Raw genomic sequence first — 19567 nt, 5'->3', positions numbered from 1 at the left:
GGGATCCAATGTGGGACTTAAACTGCCTCTAAACTTAGATCTATTATGTGCTGGAGAGAGAGATCTGAGTCTGCAGATACCATGGACATTATGCTCCTTCCTTTCTCTCTCCTCAGAGGATTGATCTGAGGAATGTAGGGAAGCTCTGGCTGACTCCTTAGTCAAGGACTGGAACCTTTCTCAACACTGAGTCCTGGAGCTTGAGATAGACTCCAGGTTAACCGGAGTGCTCTCATACTGTCTGGTCTGGTTTGGCTGCCTTCTCAGGAATGGATGATGCCCTCATGGATCTCTCTATCAGGAAAAGATTGAGGTGAGATTCCCTTGGTTTTGGGTCCTTTTCTAAAAGAAGGAGCACACAGAACACTTGTGTGGTGTATAGGCTTCATGAGGCAGAAGACGCACTTAGAGTGTCACTGATGGGAATAGCTGTCTCACAGGAGAGTTAAGCTTTGAATCCCAGAAGCTTTGATTCCACCATGTGCAGGGGCATCTTGTGCCAAGTCACCTTCAGACTTGAAGACTTTTCCCTTTTTTGCCAACAGACTAAAACTATATAAATCTAACTAAACTAACTATAATTGGAAAAAACTAACTAGAGACAACAAAATCGCGCAGCGGGCAGAGATGTGGTTTTCAGTTTCCTCTTACCACCTGTGGTTGCAAGACAGAAGGGTGATTGTGGTTGCCCTGCCCTTTAGACTCTTTCGCTATGGAGCACTGGAAGGTGTACAGAGCACGGCATGGTCCCTGACACTGCTATTCAAAAAGATTCTGATCTGGGGTGCATGCACAGCAGAATTGGAATACATGTGGATAATCACTTGAATAAAAATAAGTTATGAACAATTTTTAAAAGGACAATTAAAATGAAAATTGAAATTCAGTTGTAACTGCAGCGGACTCAACTAACCTCCACTAAAATCGTGATAGAATACATAATAAGCATCCAATTTAAGTCCTACAGAAAAGTCACTTGGGAAAGCTGCAGAATGTACACCAAACTCTCTTTGAGGGCATACTTAACACTTAATATATTAACAACTAAATAATTTCTTTATGCCATTTGTATAGTGCCATCAGTGTGTATTTTACAGTTGAGTTTAAGCATGCATGTTGTTAGTTCCAGGTTATATGATTGGTGTTATTTCTGGTAAAGACTTTGGTTTCCTCTAAACCCTTCCATATAGGAAGAAGTAGGATTTATGAATACCTTTTGAAATAAGTATGTGATTATGAGGAAAGGAATTATCAGAATGAATAGTCGTGTGATTCTAACACAAGAACAATAGAAAAAGCAAAAAACTAACACAATCAACGTACCAAAAAAGTAAAGGATTATGGGACATTACATGAAAATGTAGTAGGTGATCTAGGTATTCACTGGCTAATTCCACAATCTTGAATTTAAGAATTAAAAGCTTATTTGGTTACTTACTGGTTTCACATTAATAAACCTTATGGAAACTAACAGACAAAGATTACCTGACCACATTTATTGACTTAATTATCATTGCCATTAAACTGCCTGAAAGTGGAGGAAGGTCTGCAATGGACTCTGGTGGTGCAAGTTCTTCTGCATTTGAAGCCTAAAAAGAAAACAGTTCAAATTCAAAATAAATACAGAAGCACATAGAAAATAATTAAGAAAAACAGAATTTGAGTAGCTACATTAACTGAATGCATGTTTAAGTTATTGTGAGAAACATTTAAATGTATTTTTCTAGCTCATTTCAAAAAAGTACTTGACAGTTTAACTCAGTAGTGTCAAAATAAACAAAGCAAAGTTGGATTGGAAAAATTAAAACTTTTAACCAGTTATTTGGCATTTACGTTAAAGGAAATAACTAATATCATACATAGTCGATCTTTAGCAAAAATGCCATTTAAGCTAGATTGTTAATTAGTATTTATAAAGGTGGCAGCTCACCCACATGGAAGATATTACATAAAAATTTCCACTCTAACTATATGTATTAGATCAGTTCTCAAACTTTTTACTAAGGCGACCCACCAATCACATTTTGTCTCTTTTGGGGACCCACTATGACACCCTTAATCCACCCTTCCCTCTCTCAGCCTGTTGCCACCCTCTCTCTCTTCCCCTTCTCAGCCCTTCACTCATCTGTTCTCCCCTTCTTCGTCCAAGCCTGCTCAGCTCCCCCCAGTCCTCTTGCTCTCCCAGTCCTCCCCCTCTTGCAGCCCTAGTTGCCCCGCCTCTCTTCATGGCCAGACCTATGATTGCCATCAGGTTGCTGACTGTCTGCTTCCAGCCCAGATCCTGCTTCCCATGCTGCTGCCTGTGGGAAACAAAAGTAGGCAGGCAGCACCAGCACAGAGGAAGTGGCCAGAGCCAGCAAGTGGACAGTCAGCAGCCTGTACATGCATTGAAGGTGCTTCCACCATGGTGCTGCCACCCAGATCTCGCTTCCTATGCTGCTGCCTGCTGCTCAGGGGATCTGTAAATAAAGGCCTTGGTGGGAAGAGGTAGGAAGACCAGTACCCCCTTTCACACCTGATTAGGATCTTTCCACCAATACAGTGGTGAGAGGACTTCAGAGGGGACCTGGACTGTCATATCTATGGCCTGGTCTACACTGGGGGAGAGGATAGATCTAAGTTACGCAACTTCAGCTACGTGAATAATGTAGCTGAAGTCAACGTACTTAGACCTACTCACCGTGGTGTCTTCACTTTGGTGAGTCGACTGCTGCTGCTCCCCCGTCGACTCCACCTTCGCCTCTTGCGGCGGTGGAGTACAGGAGTCGACAGGAGAGCACTTAGGGGTCGATTTATCACGTCTAGACTAGACGTGATAAATCGACCCCTGCTGTATTGATCGCTGCCTGCTGATCCAGCCGGTAGTATAGACATACCCAATGTGGTGTCTGTTTGGAAGGCATACAAGTTCAGCCACCACAACATACAGCAAAAGTGAAGTCTGAAATGGTGCATGATGTGTGTAGAAAGCCTTGTGACCGACCAGATATAGGCAAGCTCTCACAGTAGCGTATGCATGAGTCTGCAACTAGTTATGAGGACTACCATGATGTCAAACATGTCCTTAGGCAGATAGGCCCTGCTGTCATGGAGTTTAATTCTGCCCCTATGAAGTCTAGTCTCTATATTGGCACCCGAGGACGGCATCTCTCTGTTGATTTTTAGGCCCAGTGCACCAAAGTTAAGAATTTGATCAATGGAGTCTTCCAGTTGCTGTGGTAAGCAAACAGCCAAGTACACTATGGGTATAGAGATGCCAGAGAACAGCACCTGGAACCATTTTGGAGGTTGGTGCAGCGGATGGTGTCTGCCAGATATTCTTTGCTGGAGCCAATAAAGCTTCATTCACTGGTAATGCCAGACTTGGGAGTATGAAGTACATTTGGGAGCGTAAGAGCTGTTCTGTACCACCTCCACAGGAGTCTTAAGTGAATCCACTATGCAGCACAGCAAATCCTGGGAGCTTTTGTAATTATCTGGCTGAGAGGGTGTTGCAGGAACCACTGCCTTGTCCAGAGATAATGAGAGAGCAGTTGGCCTAGTCTGCTCTACCATGGGAAGATGCTTTTCCTCTGATATCTCGACATGTTGAACTGCAACCTTAGACAGCCAAGCTTCTGAAAACTTTTTTATTTTTTTTTTTGGCATAACAGGATAACCACCAAAGCTTTTTATTAAGCCTACAAAAATGCCAGTTTTATCACTGCATAACACCTCCTTCAACAGGTCAGGATCTCTGACTTTCCTTTGATGTACAGTCAATGGAGGTTCAGATTAACCAGGGAAGGGCACTACTGTACAATTGAAGCTTGACCACTGCTAGCCCTCTTTTGAAATGCTTTGGTTTAAAGGTTGAACATTTAGTATAATAAACTAAAAAAGTACAGTAGATTATTTAAACTCTTTACCTTTCGCAGTGTGTGACTTATCTCAACCACTACTGCAGCTAGGAGAGTAGAGAGTACACCATGGTGAACTGTTGGACAAGATGAATGCCAGCACTGGACTGTGTGTATGAATTCTCCAAGAGCCATTTGAATAGAATGAATCAACTAAAAAAATAAATTAATTAAAATATAGATCAGTTACAGTATTTCCACTTCGGGAGCATTTTAGTGCAATTAAAAGCTTTTAGTCAGGGATTCTCAAACTTTCATAGAGTTGACTACATCTTGATAGAGTGTCTCAGGAACTGTCGTCTCTCTCCCATTTGCTATCACATAACACCTCTACAGCAATTGCTTACCTAGAAAACTAATGTTAGGAAAATATTTAATGTAGTTTAGCTGTCTTGATGCAATTTAACAACTCAGAGTAAGGAAGAGAACTAGCATTACGAGAGCAGTTAGGTCTCTGTGAATCTCTCCTTTAGGGCCTAGTCAAAGGGTTGAAAAGCACAGGGAAAATCCCCCAAGGGCACTAAAGGCAAAGGCTTGGACCCTAAGTCTATGTCTACATTTGAGCTGGGAGATACTATTCCCAGCTCACATAGACATACCTACACTAGCTCTGCTCAAGTTGGCGTGCTAAAAATAACATTGTAGCTAGGGTAGCATGGACAGCAGCTTAGGCTAGATGCCTATGTACCCACCCAGACTCCCTGGGTGGGAAGCCCAAATTCCTGCCCACGCCATTCTATGCTGCTATTTTTAGCACGCTAGCTTGAGCACAGCTAGTGCAGGTGTGTCTACGTGAGCTAGGAATCACACCTCCCAGCTCAAACGCAGATTTAGGATTACTTGGAAGAATCCAAGACTTCCTGGCACTGATCCACTTATCTCAGCACCAGCAAAGAAACACTGTCCAGACCCTGCTATAAACATATAAAGTTCCTTTTCTCGAAGTAAAGTAGGTTCTGGAGGATTTTGACACCACTCCTTTTGGCAAGAGAGAACAATTGTAAGCCATATACAGAGGCCAAGGGAGTTAAGGATGGAACAAAAGACTGAACCTCAGACAACAGATCTCTCTGCTCTGGTAAGGGGAAGATTACTTTTGACATTGAGAGAAGGTTCATAACCAGGCCTATCAGAACTAGAGAAGGTACAGAGAGCAGCTGATGGCTCTTTGCAGCAGGGAGGAGGCAGCCATTCATCTCAATCTTATTGGCTCTTTCCTCTCATCCAGCACTCAGTCCCATTCTCTCATCTCTTACCAAACCTATTGTTTTTAGTTTTCTTTCCTCACTAAGTTTTGAGTGCTGCCAGTCTAATCCAGTACACACATTGCTGGCACCCACATCGTGGAAAAACATTTGCTCATTTCTTTCTCTGTGATGAGGCAACACCCGTATATATATCCACTCAAGTTATTTGACATGGGGAATTTGATTCAAGCACAGAGACTTAGCTTGAGAGTGTAGGGCAGGATATGCTTTTTATTATTTATCCAGCTTTAGATCTCAGCTGTGAAGAGGAGACAAACAGCTTACAGAAGGAGGAACTAGAATAAAAATGCCTCATCCGGTTTGGCAGTCTAAACTGACATCACAAATGCATGATCCCTTTTTCACATTAGTATTTCCACTGAGCAGGACCAGCAGCGGGGAAAATCCTATTGATGACAAGGCTTAGAGCACCAGACACAAATGGCATAATGTCAAATCAATTATGAAACTGAGGATAATGAAGTATTTTTTGTGCCAATAAACCCAATGTGTCCAACTCACACATTGTCAAAGTCAGTGTTTATAGTTAACTTTACAATCACATGGTTTTGTGTGTGTGTGTGTGTTTAATAGGATGACAAATACCTGAAGCCCTTCTTCCCGCTGTTTTCTGAGCCTGCGTGCCACACATTCTAAAATTTTCTGGAACAGAGCCTGAACAGCATGGAGAAATGTTGCCACTTCTTCATCTGTATCAATGTTTTGAGTCAAAGAAGCTTCAATAATCTCTTTTAGAACACAAAGTAATGTAGGAATACAAAAGCAGCTTCTTTCTAGAAAAACAAATACCATATTAGACATTTAAAAAAACACAGATTTTTAACTAGATTGATATTCTTTAATTTAGGCCTTAAATTCTCACAGTATTTCCCAGAGCCTCGCCGCCTACCACTCAACATACTATAAAAACTCCAGGGGGGTTGAAAATATTTACCAGAGCTCCACTCTGGACAGCTCCAATCAATTTAAATGCTGCTTTAGCTACAAGCTTAGAATTAAATTCATTTACACTGTATAAATGGCTCTAATTTACTAGTGCAGATTATTTTATATTCAGCTAATTAACAACAGGGTCTGGGAGGCAAGAGCTGCCGGGGGGGGGGGGGGGGGCACTTTTGGGGGCACGGCAGGCCTAGAGCGGCCCGGGTGATTAGCAGGGGGCTGGGAGCAGCCTGCTCCGTTTCCCTTGCCCCAGCCCCAGCCATGTCGCTCAGGGGAGGGATCCTGCCCCGCACTCACCATCAGTGGCGGAAGCGGAGCAGCCCGCTCCACTCCGCCAGCTCCCAGCTGCGGTGCTCCACTTCCCGCCACTGGTGAGTGCAGGGGGTGTCCTTTCCCCAACCTCCCTGCACTCACCAGCGGCGGGAAGCGGAGCGCCGCGGCTGGGAGCTGGCGGAGTGGAGCGGGGTGGGGCCACGTTGCTCCGCTTCCCGCCGTGCCGGTGACTGCCTGTCAGGCAGCGGGGGTGTGGATAGGGGGCGGGGCAGTCAGGGGACAGGGAGCAGGGGAGTTGGGTGGGGGGGGTCCTGGGGGTGATTAGGGACGGGGGGGGGTCTGTGGAGGGGGCGGTCACGGGACAAGGAGCAGGGGGGGCCAAAGCAAGTTCAATATAAACACAGTAAGATTTTTTGGCTCCCGCGGACCACGTTATATCGGGGTAGAGGGTGTGTGTGTGTGTGTATTGTGACAGGGTCGGGCCAGATTGCTGCAGGAGAGTGATAGAAGCCAAATATATTAGCCCCAGGTTAAGTAGGTCCCTTTTCCCTGGGTAGGGTAAGGTAAGGTAACAGGGAAGGTTCCAGAACAATCAGGAACTTTCTGGAAACAATTAAGGCAAACATGCTTATTAGAACACCTGCAGCCAATCAAGAAGCTGCTAGAATCAATTAAGGCAGGCTAATCAGGGCACCTGGGTTTAAAAAGGAGCTCACTTCAGTTGGTGGTGCGTGTGAGGAGGTGGGAGCAAGAGACGCAAGAAGCTGAGAGTGAGATGGCGTACTACTGGAAGACTGAGAAGTACAAGTATTATCAGACATCAGGAGGAAGGTCCTGTGGTGAGAATAAAGAAGGTGTTGGGAGGAGGTCATGGGGAAGTAGCACAGGGAGTTGTAGCTGTCATGCAGCTTTTACAGGAGCCACTGTAGACAGCTGCAATCCACAGGGCCCTGGGCTGGATCCCGGAGTAGAGGGCGGGCCCGGGTTCCCGCCATCCCTCCAACTCCCTACTTGATACCGGAGGAGTTGAACTGGACTGTGGGTTCCACCAGAGGAGAAGGTCTCTGGCCTGTTCCCTGATCCACTAGGTGGATCAGCAGAGACTGCGGGGATTGTTCTTCTTCCTTTCCCCATGCTGGCCAGTGATGAGCCTAACTGAGTGAACAGCAGATTTGAGTCATGAAAGTGGCCAAACTGAGGGCTGGTGAGAAAATCCGCCAATAAGCGCAGGACCCACCAAGGCAGAGGAGGAACTTGTACACACACACACTATAAGTTTTAAACAAACAATTTAATACTGTACACAGCAATGATAACTGTGAAGCTTGGTTGAGGTGGTGAACTTAGAGGGTGGGATATTTCCCAGGGAATGCCCTACTGCTAAATGATAAACTAGCATTTGGCTGAGCCCTCAAGGGTTAACATGTTGTTAACGTAGCCTCATACTCTACAAGGCAGCACAAATGGAGGGAGGGGAAACAGCATGGCAGACAGAGACAGAGATACACACCATGTGTGACAGAGAGAGAGAGAGAGAGATGGAGATGTGCATTGCCCCTTTAAGTACGCTGACACCACTCTAAGTACATTACCTTTAAAAAGATCAGGAAGTTGAGACGGCAGCTGCGGACAGCAAGCTCCCGCCGTCCTGAGCCCTGTTGTGTCCCCACCCTGCTCTATATGGAGAAAGGATAAACAGGGGGCTGGAGTAGGGGCGAGGGGGGACACCCTGACATTAGCCCCTCTCTTCCCCCTCCCCACACAGCAAGCAGGAGGCTCTGGGGAGCTGCTCCAAGGCAGAGGGCAGGAGCAGCACATGGCAGTGGAGGGAGGGACAGCTGAACTGCTGGCAATTAGTAGCCTGCTGGGTGGCTGTTGCACAGGGAACTTAGGGGAGCAGGGAGCTGATCGGAGGGCTGCCAGTCCATCCTGGTTCCAAGCCCCGACCAACTAGCTACAACGGGCTGCTCTTCCTGCAAGCAGTGGACAAAGCAGGCGGCTGCCAAACAATGTTATAAGGGAGCATTGTGCACCTTTAAACAAGCATGTTCCCTAACTGATCAGCAACGAAACAACGTTAACCCTGACGACCTTAAGTAAGCAGTTATTGTAACAGCTAAATTGCAAAGCCATGCAGGAACACGGGATCCAGACATGAAAAAGTTCAATTGTTTTCAAATAAACGTGCCTATGGACTTGTTCCCTTTCACGCCCTGTAAAATAGCTCTTTTGCACATTGAGAGCTGCTACTTTGCTTTCATGAAAGATTGAAGTTGAATTAATAAAAAATATATTTTAATAAAGAAAACTATGTAGTAAACGGAAAGAAAGTGTGTTTCAGAGGAGTTCTTGGGACTTTAGGGACTCTGTTTTTTGTTTTATAATAACGTTTGTAAAATTCACTCTACGTATTGTAAAAAGTTGTATTAACCATTTCAAAACATCCAAAGGAAAGATCAAGACAGAGATAGCAGACTAAGTCATTTCCTTCCTCTATTTAAGTGGGAGTTCACACAAAATCCTGTATGATTGAAGAAATCTAAGAGACTAGTTAGTTTACTGAGTTGTGTCAGGAATATTAGCCTGGTCACTTCAGTTAGTCTCATTTTCCATTTTTTAGTACACCAAGCACAACCCTGCTACATTTCCAACACAGCAGAGTAATATTTATTTCTATATTATATGTGAAAGGGGCTGGAAACATTACACACAGCCTCAAAAATCCACTTCACTACTCAGTGGGAAGTTTTCAGTTATGAATATTGGGGCCTAGCCTATAAGTTTCTTCAGAAATTAAGCTTTCACTTAGTCCTTATTATGGAGATAACTCCAAATGCAAACTGAATACTAGATATGACAGAGTTGTCTCCTGGAGCCTAGAGATAGACAACTCCAATGACAGTTTGATCCAGCTGTAGCGGCAGTGTAAATAAGTAAAAATCACTGCTGCTATTCAGAAATCTGTGAACAGAGAAAAAACGATTACCTACATTTCATAACTGCTGTTCTTCGAGATGTGTTGCTCATGTCCATTCCATTCTAGGTGTGTGCGTGCCCATGTGCACAGTTGTCCGAGACTTTTGCCTTAGCAGTATCCATCGGGCCAGATGTGGCACTCTCTAAAGTGCTGCGCTCATGCAGCAGTATATCAGCCACCACTGGCCTTATAGTCCTCTCGGTTCCTTCTTGCCAGCAACTCCGACAGAAGGGTAGGAGGGCGAACAATGGAATGGACATGAGCAACACATCTTGAAGAACAACAGTTATGAAAGGCAGGTAACCTTTTCTTCTTCTTCGACTGCTTGCTCATGTCCATTCCATTCTAGGTGTCTCACAAGCAGTATCTATGGAGGTGGACTCAGAGTTCACCGCTTGGCGGCTTGCAGTACTGCTCTACCAAAGCCAGCATCATCCTGGGCCTGCTGGGTAAATGCATAGTGGGACGTGAAGGTAAGGACCAACGACCAGGTGGCCGCCCTACAGATGTCCTGAATAGACACTTGGGCCAAAAAGGCTGCTGAAGAGTCCTGCGCCCTGGTTGGTGCACAACACAGGACACAGAATCCCACCCACTCCTGCGAAAAACCTCTCACCTATGTCTGAGCTATTGAAGTCCTCAAATTGTGGTTTAAAGACTTCAAGGAGCAGAGAATCTTCCAGCAAGTGACCCATGCCCCGTGCTACAGCGGAAGGCGAAAAACCTCCAGGGCCTCTTCCAATCTGCCCTGGAGGAAAATTCCTTCACGACCCCAAATATGGCAATCAGCTAAACCCTGAGCATATGGGCAAGATTCACCAGCCGATAAAAACACGATTGCCAGGGGTGGCCCCTTTGCTTGATCATACCAAAAGTGAAAGCAGGCAGTGCTCCAGGAGGAAATTCTCTGAGCAGAAACAGGATGAACTTTCATCCTGTCTGCCACAGCGACGAATAATTGTGTCAACTTATGGAATGACTTGGTCCTGTCAATGTAGAAGGCCAGAGACCTCCTGACGTCCAGGGCATATAGCTTGTGCTCCTCCTCCAACTTATGCGGCTTCGGAAAGAAGACTGGCAAGTAAATATTTTGGCTTGAATGAAACCGAGAGACTACCTTTAAGAAGCAAGGTGTTAGCCTTGTTCTTGTAGAAGACTGTGTAAGGCAGTTCCGAGGTGAGCACCCAAATCTTGGATACCCGGCGGGCTGACATCACCGCGACCAGGAACACAACCTTCCAGGAGAGGATCAGGAAAGAGCAGGAAGCCAGAGGCTCGAAGGGGGGATCCGTGAGCCGTGACAGCACCAGATTCAAGTCCCAAGGAGGAACAGGATCCCTAACGTGCGGGTAGAGACGCTCCAGGCCCTTAAGGAATCTGGCGTGATATCTTGAGAGAAAACCGACCTGCCTTCTAATGGTGGGTGGAAGGCTGAGATGGACATTAGATGGACTTTGATGGATGAAAGTGACAAGCCCTAAAGCTTGAGGTGCAGTAGGTAGTCTAGAATGAGCTGCAACGGGGCTCACTCGGATCAGACCCCCTTATTCGCCATCCAGCAGGTGAATCACTTCCATTTGGCCACGTAGGTCATGCTCATGGAGTGCTTTCTACTGACCAACAGGACTCGCTGGACCTCGGACAAGCACTGCCGTTTTCTTGTGCGTTTTGCCACACAGCAACCAAGACTTCAGATATAGTGCCACCAGGTTGGGTTCAGGAGACTGCTGTGGTTCTGGGACAACAGGTCTACCCTGAGTGGCATCCGGAATGGGGTTGCCACCGAGAGGTCCAGCAGAGTGCTGAACCAGTGTTGGCGCAGCCATGCCAGCACCGTGAGGATGACCTTCGCGCTGTCCTGCTTGATCTTCATGATGACTCTGGGCAGCAATGGCACCAGAGGGAAGGCGTACATCAGAGCAGGATCAGACCATGGAAGCAGGAGGCGTCCGACGGTGATTCCCTGTCCCTGCCCTCGAATGAGTAGAAGACGTGGCATTTCCTGTTCTGCCTGGATGTGAATCGGTCCACCTGGGGAGTTCCCCACCCCTTGGAAGATAGAACTGCTCACCTCCGGGTGAAGGGATCACTCACGGCAAGACGAGAATATCCTGCCCAAGCGTTCCTGGCCCATGGGAGATGAGCGACCAGGTGGATTGCTGCAGACAGAAATCCCAGAACCGGAGTGCTTCCTGGCAGAGGGCAGATGACCTGGCTCCCCCTTGTCCGTTGATATAGAAGATGGTGGCCCTGTTGTCCATTAGGATCTGAATCACCCTGCCTTGTATGAGAGTCCAAAAGGCTTGGCAGGCTATGCAAACAGCCCTGAGTTCCCTGACATTGATGTGCAGGAACTGATCGTGACTGGACCAACAGCCTTGAGTACTGAGATTGCCCAGGTGGGCTCCCCAGCTTGGGTCCAAACTGTCGGAGACAAGAGTCACTGACAAGACCGGGGCTGCGAAGGGGCCTCCCTCCAGCACAGATGTAGGATCTCTCCACCAGGTAAGGGATGACAGTAGACTGTCCAGAATTCTGATCACCCAGTCCATACTGTGCCAGTTGGGGACATAGACCGACACCAGCCACGCCTGTAGGGGCTGGAGGCGGAGTTGCACGTGCCAGACCACGTAAATGCATGCTGCCATGTGACCTAACAGACTAAGGCATGTGTGGGCGGTGGCGAGCGTATGGGCACACAGAGACAAGATGAGGTCAACTATGGCCTGGAACCAAGTCCTGGGGAGAAAGGCTCTGGCTCGAATGGAGTTGAGTACCGCCCCAATGAATTCTATACATTGCACTGGGGTGAGGGTTGACTTTTTGTCATTTATTATTTGGCCCTGGTCATCATGGCAGGTGGAACAGATCGAGATGCCTCTATACCTGATACGAGGACCAGCCCCTTATCAGCTAGTCATCGAGGTACAGGTAGATTTGGACCCCCCAACATTGCAGGTAAGCGGACACTGGCGCTATACACTTGGTGAACACACTCGGAGCTGACAAGAGACCAAAGGGCATCGCCGTGAACTGGAAATGGTGCTGGCCCAATGTGAAACGGAGGAAACGCCAGTGCCCTGGAAATATGGAAGTACGTGTCCTTTAAAGTGAGGGCGGCGTATCAGTCTCCCGGGTCCAGGGACGGGATGATGGAGGCCAGGGAGAACATATGAAACTTCAACTTTTTGAAAGACTTGTTGAGGCAACGCAGGTCTAGAATAGGTCTGAGGCTCCCTTTTGTCTTTGGAATGAGGAAGTAGTGAGAGTAAAATCCTCTTCCCTCCATGTCTTGCAAAACCTCTTCCACTGCCTGTAGGCGCAGGAGGTTTCTGACCTCTTGAACGAGGAGTTGCTTCTGAGAAGGATCCCTGAAGAGGTATGGGGAAGGGGGATGGAAGAGTTGGTCAGCTACAAACTGCATGTTATAGCCCGATGAGACTGTGTCGAGCACCCAGTGGTCCGAGGTGATGTCGGACCAGGCCGACTGGACGGGTGGAAGTGGTTGAAGAAGTCAGGGAACGGATCTGGTGCAGCGACTGTGGAGTCATCCTTGGGCGCACACTCAAACTGACTGCTTTTGGCTGCCTTGGTCCTTGGAAGGACCAGGCTGGGCAGGTGGACGAGACAACGACTGGTGGCGTCATTTAAAGCCCCTGTCTTTGTCCTTTTTGTACAAGCCGGATCGAGGGGTACCCCAAGACCTTGACAATGGCTTTCTGGCCTGCTGAGGAGCATGCAGGCCCAAAGAGTGGAAGGTGGCCTGGGAGTCTTTAAGGCCATGGATACTAGCACCAGTTAGCTCCGAGAAGAGCCCAGTTCCCTTGAAAGGGAGGTCCTGAAGGGTGGACTGCATCTCTTGAGCCAGCCCGGAGGTCCGTAACCAGGATCTACGTCTCATGGCTATTGCAGAGGCAACCACCCTGGATGCAAGTCCATGGCATCCTAGGCCATCTGGAGGACACTCTTGGCTACCACCTTGCCCTCTTCTATCAGAGTGGCAAATTTTTGCGCATGATCCGGTGGGAGGCTCTCTGTGAACTTGCTGACGGAGTGCCACAGGTTGAAATTATATCTGCCAAGTAGGGCCTGATAGTTAGAGACCCTAAACTGGAGGCTTGCTGTTGAATACATTTTTCTGCGAAATAAGTCCAGTCTTTTGGCATCTTTATTTTTGGGGGTGCCACTTGCCTGGCCCTGCCTAGCCCTTTCATTGACAGTGGACACAATCAGGGACCCCACAGGAGGGTGCGTGTATAGGAATTCAAACCCCTTAGTGGGGACATAGTACTTCTTTTCCGCCTTCTTGGATGTGGGAGGAATGAAAGATGAAGTCTGCCACACCAACTTGGCAATCTTTAGGACCCCTGGGTGAACAGGCAATGAGAACCGGGTTGGGGTAGAGGAGGGAATGACATTGAAGAGGTCACTGGGTGCCTCAGCTAGCTCCTCGACCTCCAAGTTCAGATTGGCTGCCACCCTTTTAAGTAGGGCTTGGTGCTCCCTTAAGTAATGGGGGGAAAAGGGGGCTACAGGTTTGCGAGGGCCCTGCCACTGCCTCGTCCAGGGATGAGGAGGATGACTGCACCGCCGGAGGTTGGGGGGTGTCCTCTTGCTGCGTCGGAGACTGCTCTGCGGCTGCTGGGGCCTCCCGCAGAGTCACCGCTTCGGATTTGGCCCCTTGTTTCAACACTGGTGCTGGCTGTGTCGGAGGCAGCTTGTCTGATATAGCCTGGGAGGAGCAGTCGGAGCAGGGAGCTGGCATAACAAGAACCCCACACGGGTTCCAGAACTGCCACTGGGCAGGCCATTGCCCTTGAGCCCATGCTGGGGCCGCAGGTGCCTTAGCAGGCTCCTGGCTGGGAGACAATTCGCCCCGTACAGGGGAAGAGCTGAACTGTCCCTCTGACCCGGACCACTTCCCTTCTGGTGACCAGGGCGGGGCTGTGGAAACCCGAGTCTGTCGACTGACTTGTTGGCGACCGGTATGGGGAAGACGAGGGCCAGTGCTTGTCCAAAGAACGGTACCGGGGGCCCGGTGAATAGTGCCACAACGAGGAATGGTCTTGTGTTGATGGGGACCGATGACTGGGAGATCTGTGAGGCGACCAGTGCCGTGGCGATCTCTGGCAGGAAGACCGTCGTTACCAGAAGTATGGGGATCAGCATCGCGACTCTTGAGTTCCATGTCTTGTAGGCAGAGACCGTGGTGTCAGAGATCTGCACCTTCTGGCCGGAAACCGGGGTTGTGGCACTGGGGTCCTCGGCCATGGCGAAGGGGAACAACGCCTGAGGTCTGGGGGAGTTCCACTGCCTTTAGGGGCGGTCCCATCACTGGAGTGGTCATCTGAGCTGGTGTCTTGGTGGGATCTACCATGCGGTCAGGCATCTACGGTGCTGGTCGGCTTAACTATTCTTTGGCTACCGTGCCCGTCTCAGGCTCGGCTACGGGGTCTGACCACAGCGGTACCCCCAGAGCCTCTGTTGCGGGCACGAGACCTAACTCGGGTCCTTTGCCCAAAGTTCTCTTGTGCGGTGCCTGCCGACCAGACGACTTAGACTGCTTCTTTGGTACCGGTGAGGGGGAATGGTGCTGGGCAGATCCCGGTGCTGGCAGTGCACTGCGTGCTAACGCTGAAGTACTGGGCGTGGAGTCCGAGCGTGGGGGCTCTGATGCCAGGCACAGAGCAGCCTCCATGAGGAGGGCCCCTAATTGAATGTCCCGCTCTTTTTGAGTTTGGGAATTAAAGTTTTTGAAGCTCCAGTACTTGTCTTTTCTGGGATTCCCCCAGGCACTTCAGACAACTCTCGTGAGAGTTGCTGATAGGCATCGACCAGCTGCACTCAGAACACGGCTTGAAGCTCATGGGGAGCAGGGCATGCCCTGCTCCAGGACAAACTGCCACCCGAGACTAACTACTAAAACACTACTGAAACACTTAACAGCTAACTAATCGCTGACTCAATAACAAAGGAGAATGATCTGAACAGTGAAGAACTGCTAATGCTCTTGCTAAGCAAGACCAGATGCTCCAAACAACCGTCACATGCGGTAAGAAGGAACTGAGAGGGCGTCGGGCCGCCGGCACCTGATATACTGCCGCATGAGCATGGCACTCCAGAGGGCACCACAGCCGGCCCAATGGATACTGCTGAAACAAAAAGTCTCCGACAACTGTGCATGTGTGGGTGCATATACCTAGAATGGAATCGACATGATCAAGCACTCAAAGAAGAAACTCAAGAATCATGTCACATTGATTCACACTATTGCTGCTAGCAGAAGCTACGAACATCAGCAGAGGCACACACTGGAGTTTGTTCATGGGGGAAGAAGATCCAAAGCAGAGGCAGAGGCTATGCTAATGTAGCAGAAATGTATTCTCTAACTCTTCTCCTTAAAGCAACCAGGAGTCTCTGGGAGAGGAAGAGAGTATGTGAGGAAAAAACACCCCTTACAGCAGCACAGAGGAAGAAGCGATTACTACAAACATTGTTATTAGAGTGTACCTGTTTGCATAATTGAAAGAGTAACATCTAAAAGGTGTGCTTGAAACTCTGAATCTCCAAGGCCAACCATTATAGCATCCTTACACACTTTCAGATATGCCTAGACGAGAGAAGGAAAAATGCATCAACCCTAGATTATATTTAAGAGAAATATTTTAGTATTAGCTAAAAATAATAAAAACAGCAAATCAAGTTAGGAATTTTAAAAAACATTTGTATTTAATATTTTTCAGACTGAGGCCAGTCTAAACTATAAACTTACATCGTTATAACCATGTTGCTCAAGGGTGTGAAAAATCCACACCCCGAGCAATGCAGTTATGCCAACGTAAGTCCGTGTTGAGAGCACTATGTTGACAGAATGTCTTCCCCTGTTAACATAGCTAACAGCTCTCATGGAGGTGGATTAACTGTGCTGATGGAAGAAGCATTTTAAGTGTAGACCTGCCCTGAATAAATACAAAGAAAAAAATGTAATATAACATTACAGTATTGTAACTTTTTGGTGTGAGAGCATATATAGGAGCGGAAGTTAACATCTAATAATTAGAGAGAGCAAGAGCACTAAAACAGAAGCTAAAGACTGTAAAAGTTTTACAGTAGCACAAAATGTATGTATTTCCCAAGTCTTTCTTTTGTCTCTCTCATAGTCCAGAAACAGTCAGATTTATATTAAAAACCCCCACTATTCCTCTATCTGTCAGCTTTTTCACTAGGAGAATATCCCATAATATCTCAGAAGAGTAACAAAGCCTGCATCCACTTACCAATTTTGCTTAGGCACACCGTGGTGCTCTCAGAAGGTGAAGGTGTAATTTTGTATTATGGAATGGATAAATTTGGGATACCTGAAGTCATGACCAATTTGATCCATTGGTAATTTCACTTTTTTAAAACCCCTATTATGAGACAAAAGGTTACTAGCCTGTTCTGTATCTGTTATTCTTAAAGTTGTGTTGCACATGTCCATTCCACTTCAGATGTGCGTGCACCCAGTGCACTGTTCTCAGAGATTTTTCCCTGATCCCCCAGTTCCTTCTTACTCGACGGACTCCAATATAGAGGGGAAGGAGGGTGTGTCATGGAATGGACATGTGCGAAACAACTCGAAGGACAGTTACAGAACAAGTTAGTAACCATTTCTTCTTTGAGTGATAGCACGTCCATTCCACGTCAGGTGATTCACAAGCAGTTTGATCTGGAGGTCGGATTGGAGTCTATCTGAATAACAATTGAAGGACCACACAATCCAAATCTGGCATCATCTGTAGACCGTGGGGAGATAGCATGAGAGGCAAATGTAGGTACTGTAGACCAAACTGCAGCTCGTCAAACATCCAGAATAGGCACATGGGCTAAAAAGGCTGCAGAGGCTGCCTGCGATGGGGTTGAATGTGCTATCATCCTATTTGGTGGAGTTACAGTAACCATGACATAGCACAAATGGATACAGGAAGGAATCCAGGACAAGATTCTTTGAGAACAAACGAGAAAGCCCTTCATTCTGTTTGCAATTCCCACAAACAACTGCGAGGACGATCTAACAGTTTAGTTCTGTCCAAGTAAAACACTAACACACTCCCCTTTGTGATCATGTTGGTGAATTTAGTAAATATATTGCCTGATTGATGTATACAGAGGGTCAGACACCAGAACCGTTAATTCACCCACTCTCCTGGCTGAGGTGACTACCACCAAAAATGCTACTTTCAGCGAGACTTAGAGCAATGAACACGTAGCCAGCGGTTCAAAGGATGGACCCATTAGTTTTGTTAAAACCCGTTTCAAAACCCTAGGGGGAACAGGAGCCTCTCTACTTGGAGATATAACCTGTTCAAACCCTTCAAAAACCTGAGCAACATGGGACTGAAGAAAAGTGACTGATCAACTGGAGGGTGAAAAGCCAAGATAGCTGCTAGGTGAACCTTAGTAGAACTAATGACAAGGCCTTGCTGTTTCATTTATAACAAATAGTCTAGCACATGTTGTATCGGAGCTCGGATTGGGTGAATGCCTTTCTGCTGGGACGAGACGGAGAATCTCTTCCACTTGACCAGGCAAGTATACCTATTAGAAGATTTTCTATTATTTAAGAGGACGTTTTGTACCTCCTTTGAACATATTTCCTCCTGAGGTTTTAACCATGGATCATCTAGGCTGTGAGGTGAAGGGCCTCCCAGTTATGGTGACCATGTTCTGTAGGCCAAGGCCCTTCTGCAGTAAGCAGCAGCAGCAGCTGCTATAGTAGGACAGCAGTAGCTATGAGCTAAGAAGCTGGGAGTCACATCCCATCTAAACTGAACGAAAATAATAATATTGGGTTTTTATGAAGCATTTCTGCCCTAATAGCACAAATAGTGACCAGACAGACAAATCTTAAGGTGTGTAAAGAAAACTTTGCAAGATGACACTACCTGGCAACACCACTTATCAGCAGTTTCAGTTGAAAAGATACAATTTATTGCTTTTGTCTGTTTTTAAATTTGTAATACTTCCATTTGTTTACCTATAGTTATCACTGTGTGTTCTTTAATTTACATTTTGACAAAAACAAATGAACTTTTAGGTAGTAGGCTAGGATTGGTGAAAAATATTGTTTTGTAGTACTTCAGTTTAAAATGATTGGTTAAGGGATTGCTAAGTAGGACCCAAGTTTTAACTATATAAACTGGGGGCCAACGGGAAGTTATTTGGAACCGAACTCCGGGACATAGCCCAAGGTCAGAGCTTCCAAAACCATCACACCCTGCTGACCACACCGTTCAGAAGCTGGAGCCCCAGATGACCTGATCATGACTGGCCATCAAGAAAAGTTTGACAGCCTTGTTGGGAGCGGTGAGTATTCTATGCTTCGCATGTGTATTCTGTTAACCTATATTTATTAATAATTGATCTATGATATTACTGTGCAAGGCTCTTTCACTAGTAAAAGGACCCACAAACCCACATACGCCCTTGTCCCCTGAACCTAGGACAGGAAAGGGTGGGGTGCCTAAATTAACTGGGTTACTCCTTGAGCCCACGGTAGGGTGAAGGTGGGTTGCCCTAGATTGTGCGGGTAACAGGTCCTGTGAGATCTGGGTCCACTAGCAATGTCAACTGATCCCTGGTTGAGAGGTTCAGCAGAATGAATGTTGGCAAGGCCACACTGGTGCTACGAGTATCACTTGAGATTGAGCCTGCTTGATTTTTACCACTACTCTGTGTAGTAGTTGAGGTTTGCCTGGAGAGGCTGTTTGCTTGTCTGCCTCAGGCTGGAGGGACTTCTCCATTAAGATCATTTTAAGCCGGAGATCCCTGTTCCGTTGGGCTCCAGCTTTCAGGTTGCTGCAGTGGGGGCATTTCTGGGGAATATGCCCCTCACCCAGGCAGCATATGCATAAAAAGTGTCCGTCTGAAATGGGCATGGCATCACGGCAGAAGCCACATCGTTTGAAGCCTGGAGACCCAGGCATTTTAACTAGTAACCGTCCCTTCAGGGAGGGTTTGTCTAACGAACTAACAAGACCTTTTTTCCCCCCCAACACTGACACTAACTAACTCTATAACAACTTATCTAAATATCTATCTAAAAGCTATTTCTTAATAGTTTTAGGGAGAAGTGCTAACACTGCCCCTTCGTTCCGTCTTCGGCCGAGAATGGTTCAGAAGAAACTGGAGGGCTCAGGTCGTGTGCATGCCACACACAGCACCAATGG

The 19567-nt window shown here is 47.2% G+C and overlaps 1 protein-coding gene across 4 annotated transcripts in view; it reads right to left on the bottom strand.

Annotated features, from left to right (window-relative positions):
• Nucleotides 1-19567, bottom strand: part of NCAPG2 (non-SMC condensin II complex subunit G2) — a 116954-nt gene that overhangs the window by 10639 nt on the left and 86748 nt on the right. For 3 of the 4 annotated variants that reach the window (XM_043541548.1, XM_043541549.1, XM_007054114.4), the window contains 4 exons: nt 15870-15969; nt 5753-5940; nt 3909-4052; nt 1486-1589 (listed from right to left, as the gene is read on the bottom strand). In XM_043541548.1, coding sequence (XP_043397483.1) covers nt 1486-1589; nt 3909-4052; nt 5753-5940; nt 15870-15969 — 536 coding nt within the window. The remainder of the gene's footprint in view (nt 1-1485; nt 1590-3908; nt 4053-5752; nt 5941-15869; nt 15970-19567) is intronic. The other variant, XM_043541550.1, reaches the window with a different exon arrangement.

This window comes from Chelonia mydas, chromosome 2, assembly GCF_015237465.2.
Source record: "Chelonia mydas isolate rCheMyd1 chromosome 2, rCheMyd1.pri.v2, whole genome shotgun sequence".
NCBI classification, from domain to species: Eukaryota; Metazoa; Chordata; order Testudines; family Cheloniidae; genus Chelonia; species Chelonia mydas.
This window is presented reverse-complemented; position numbering and strand designations above follow the sequence as displayed.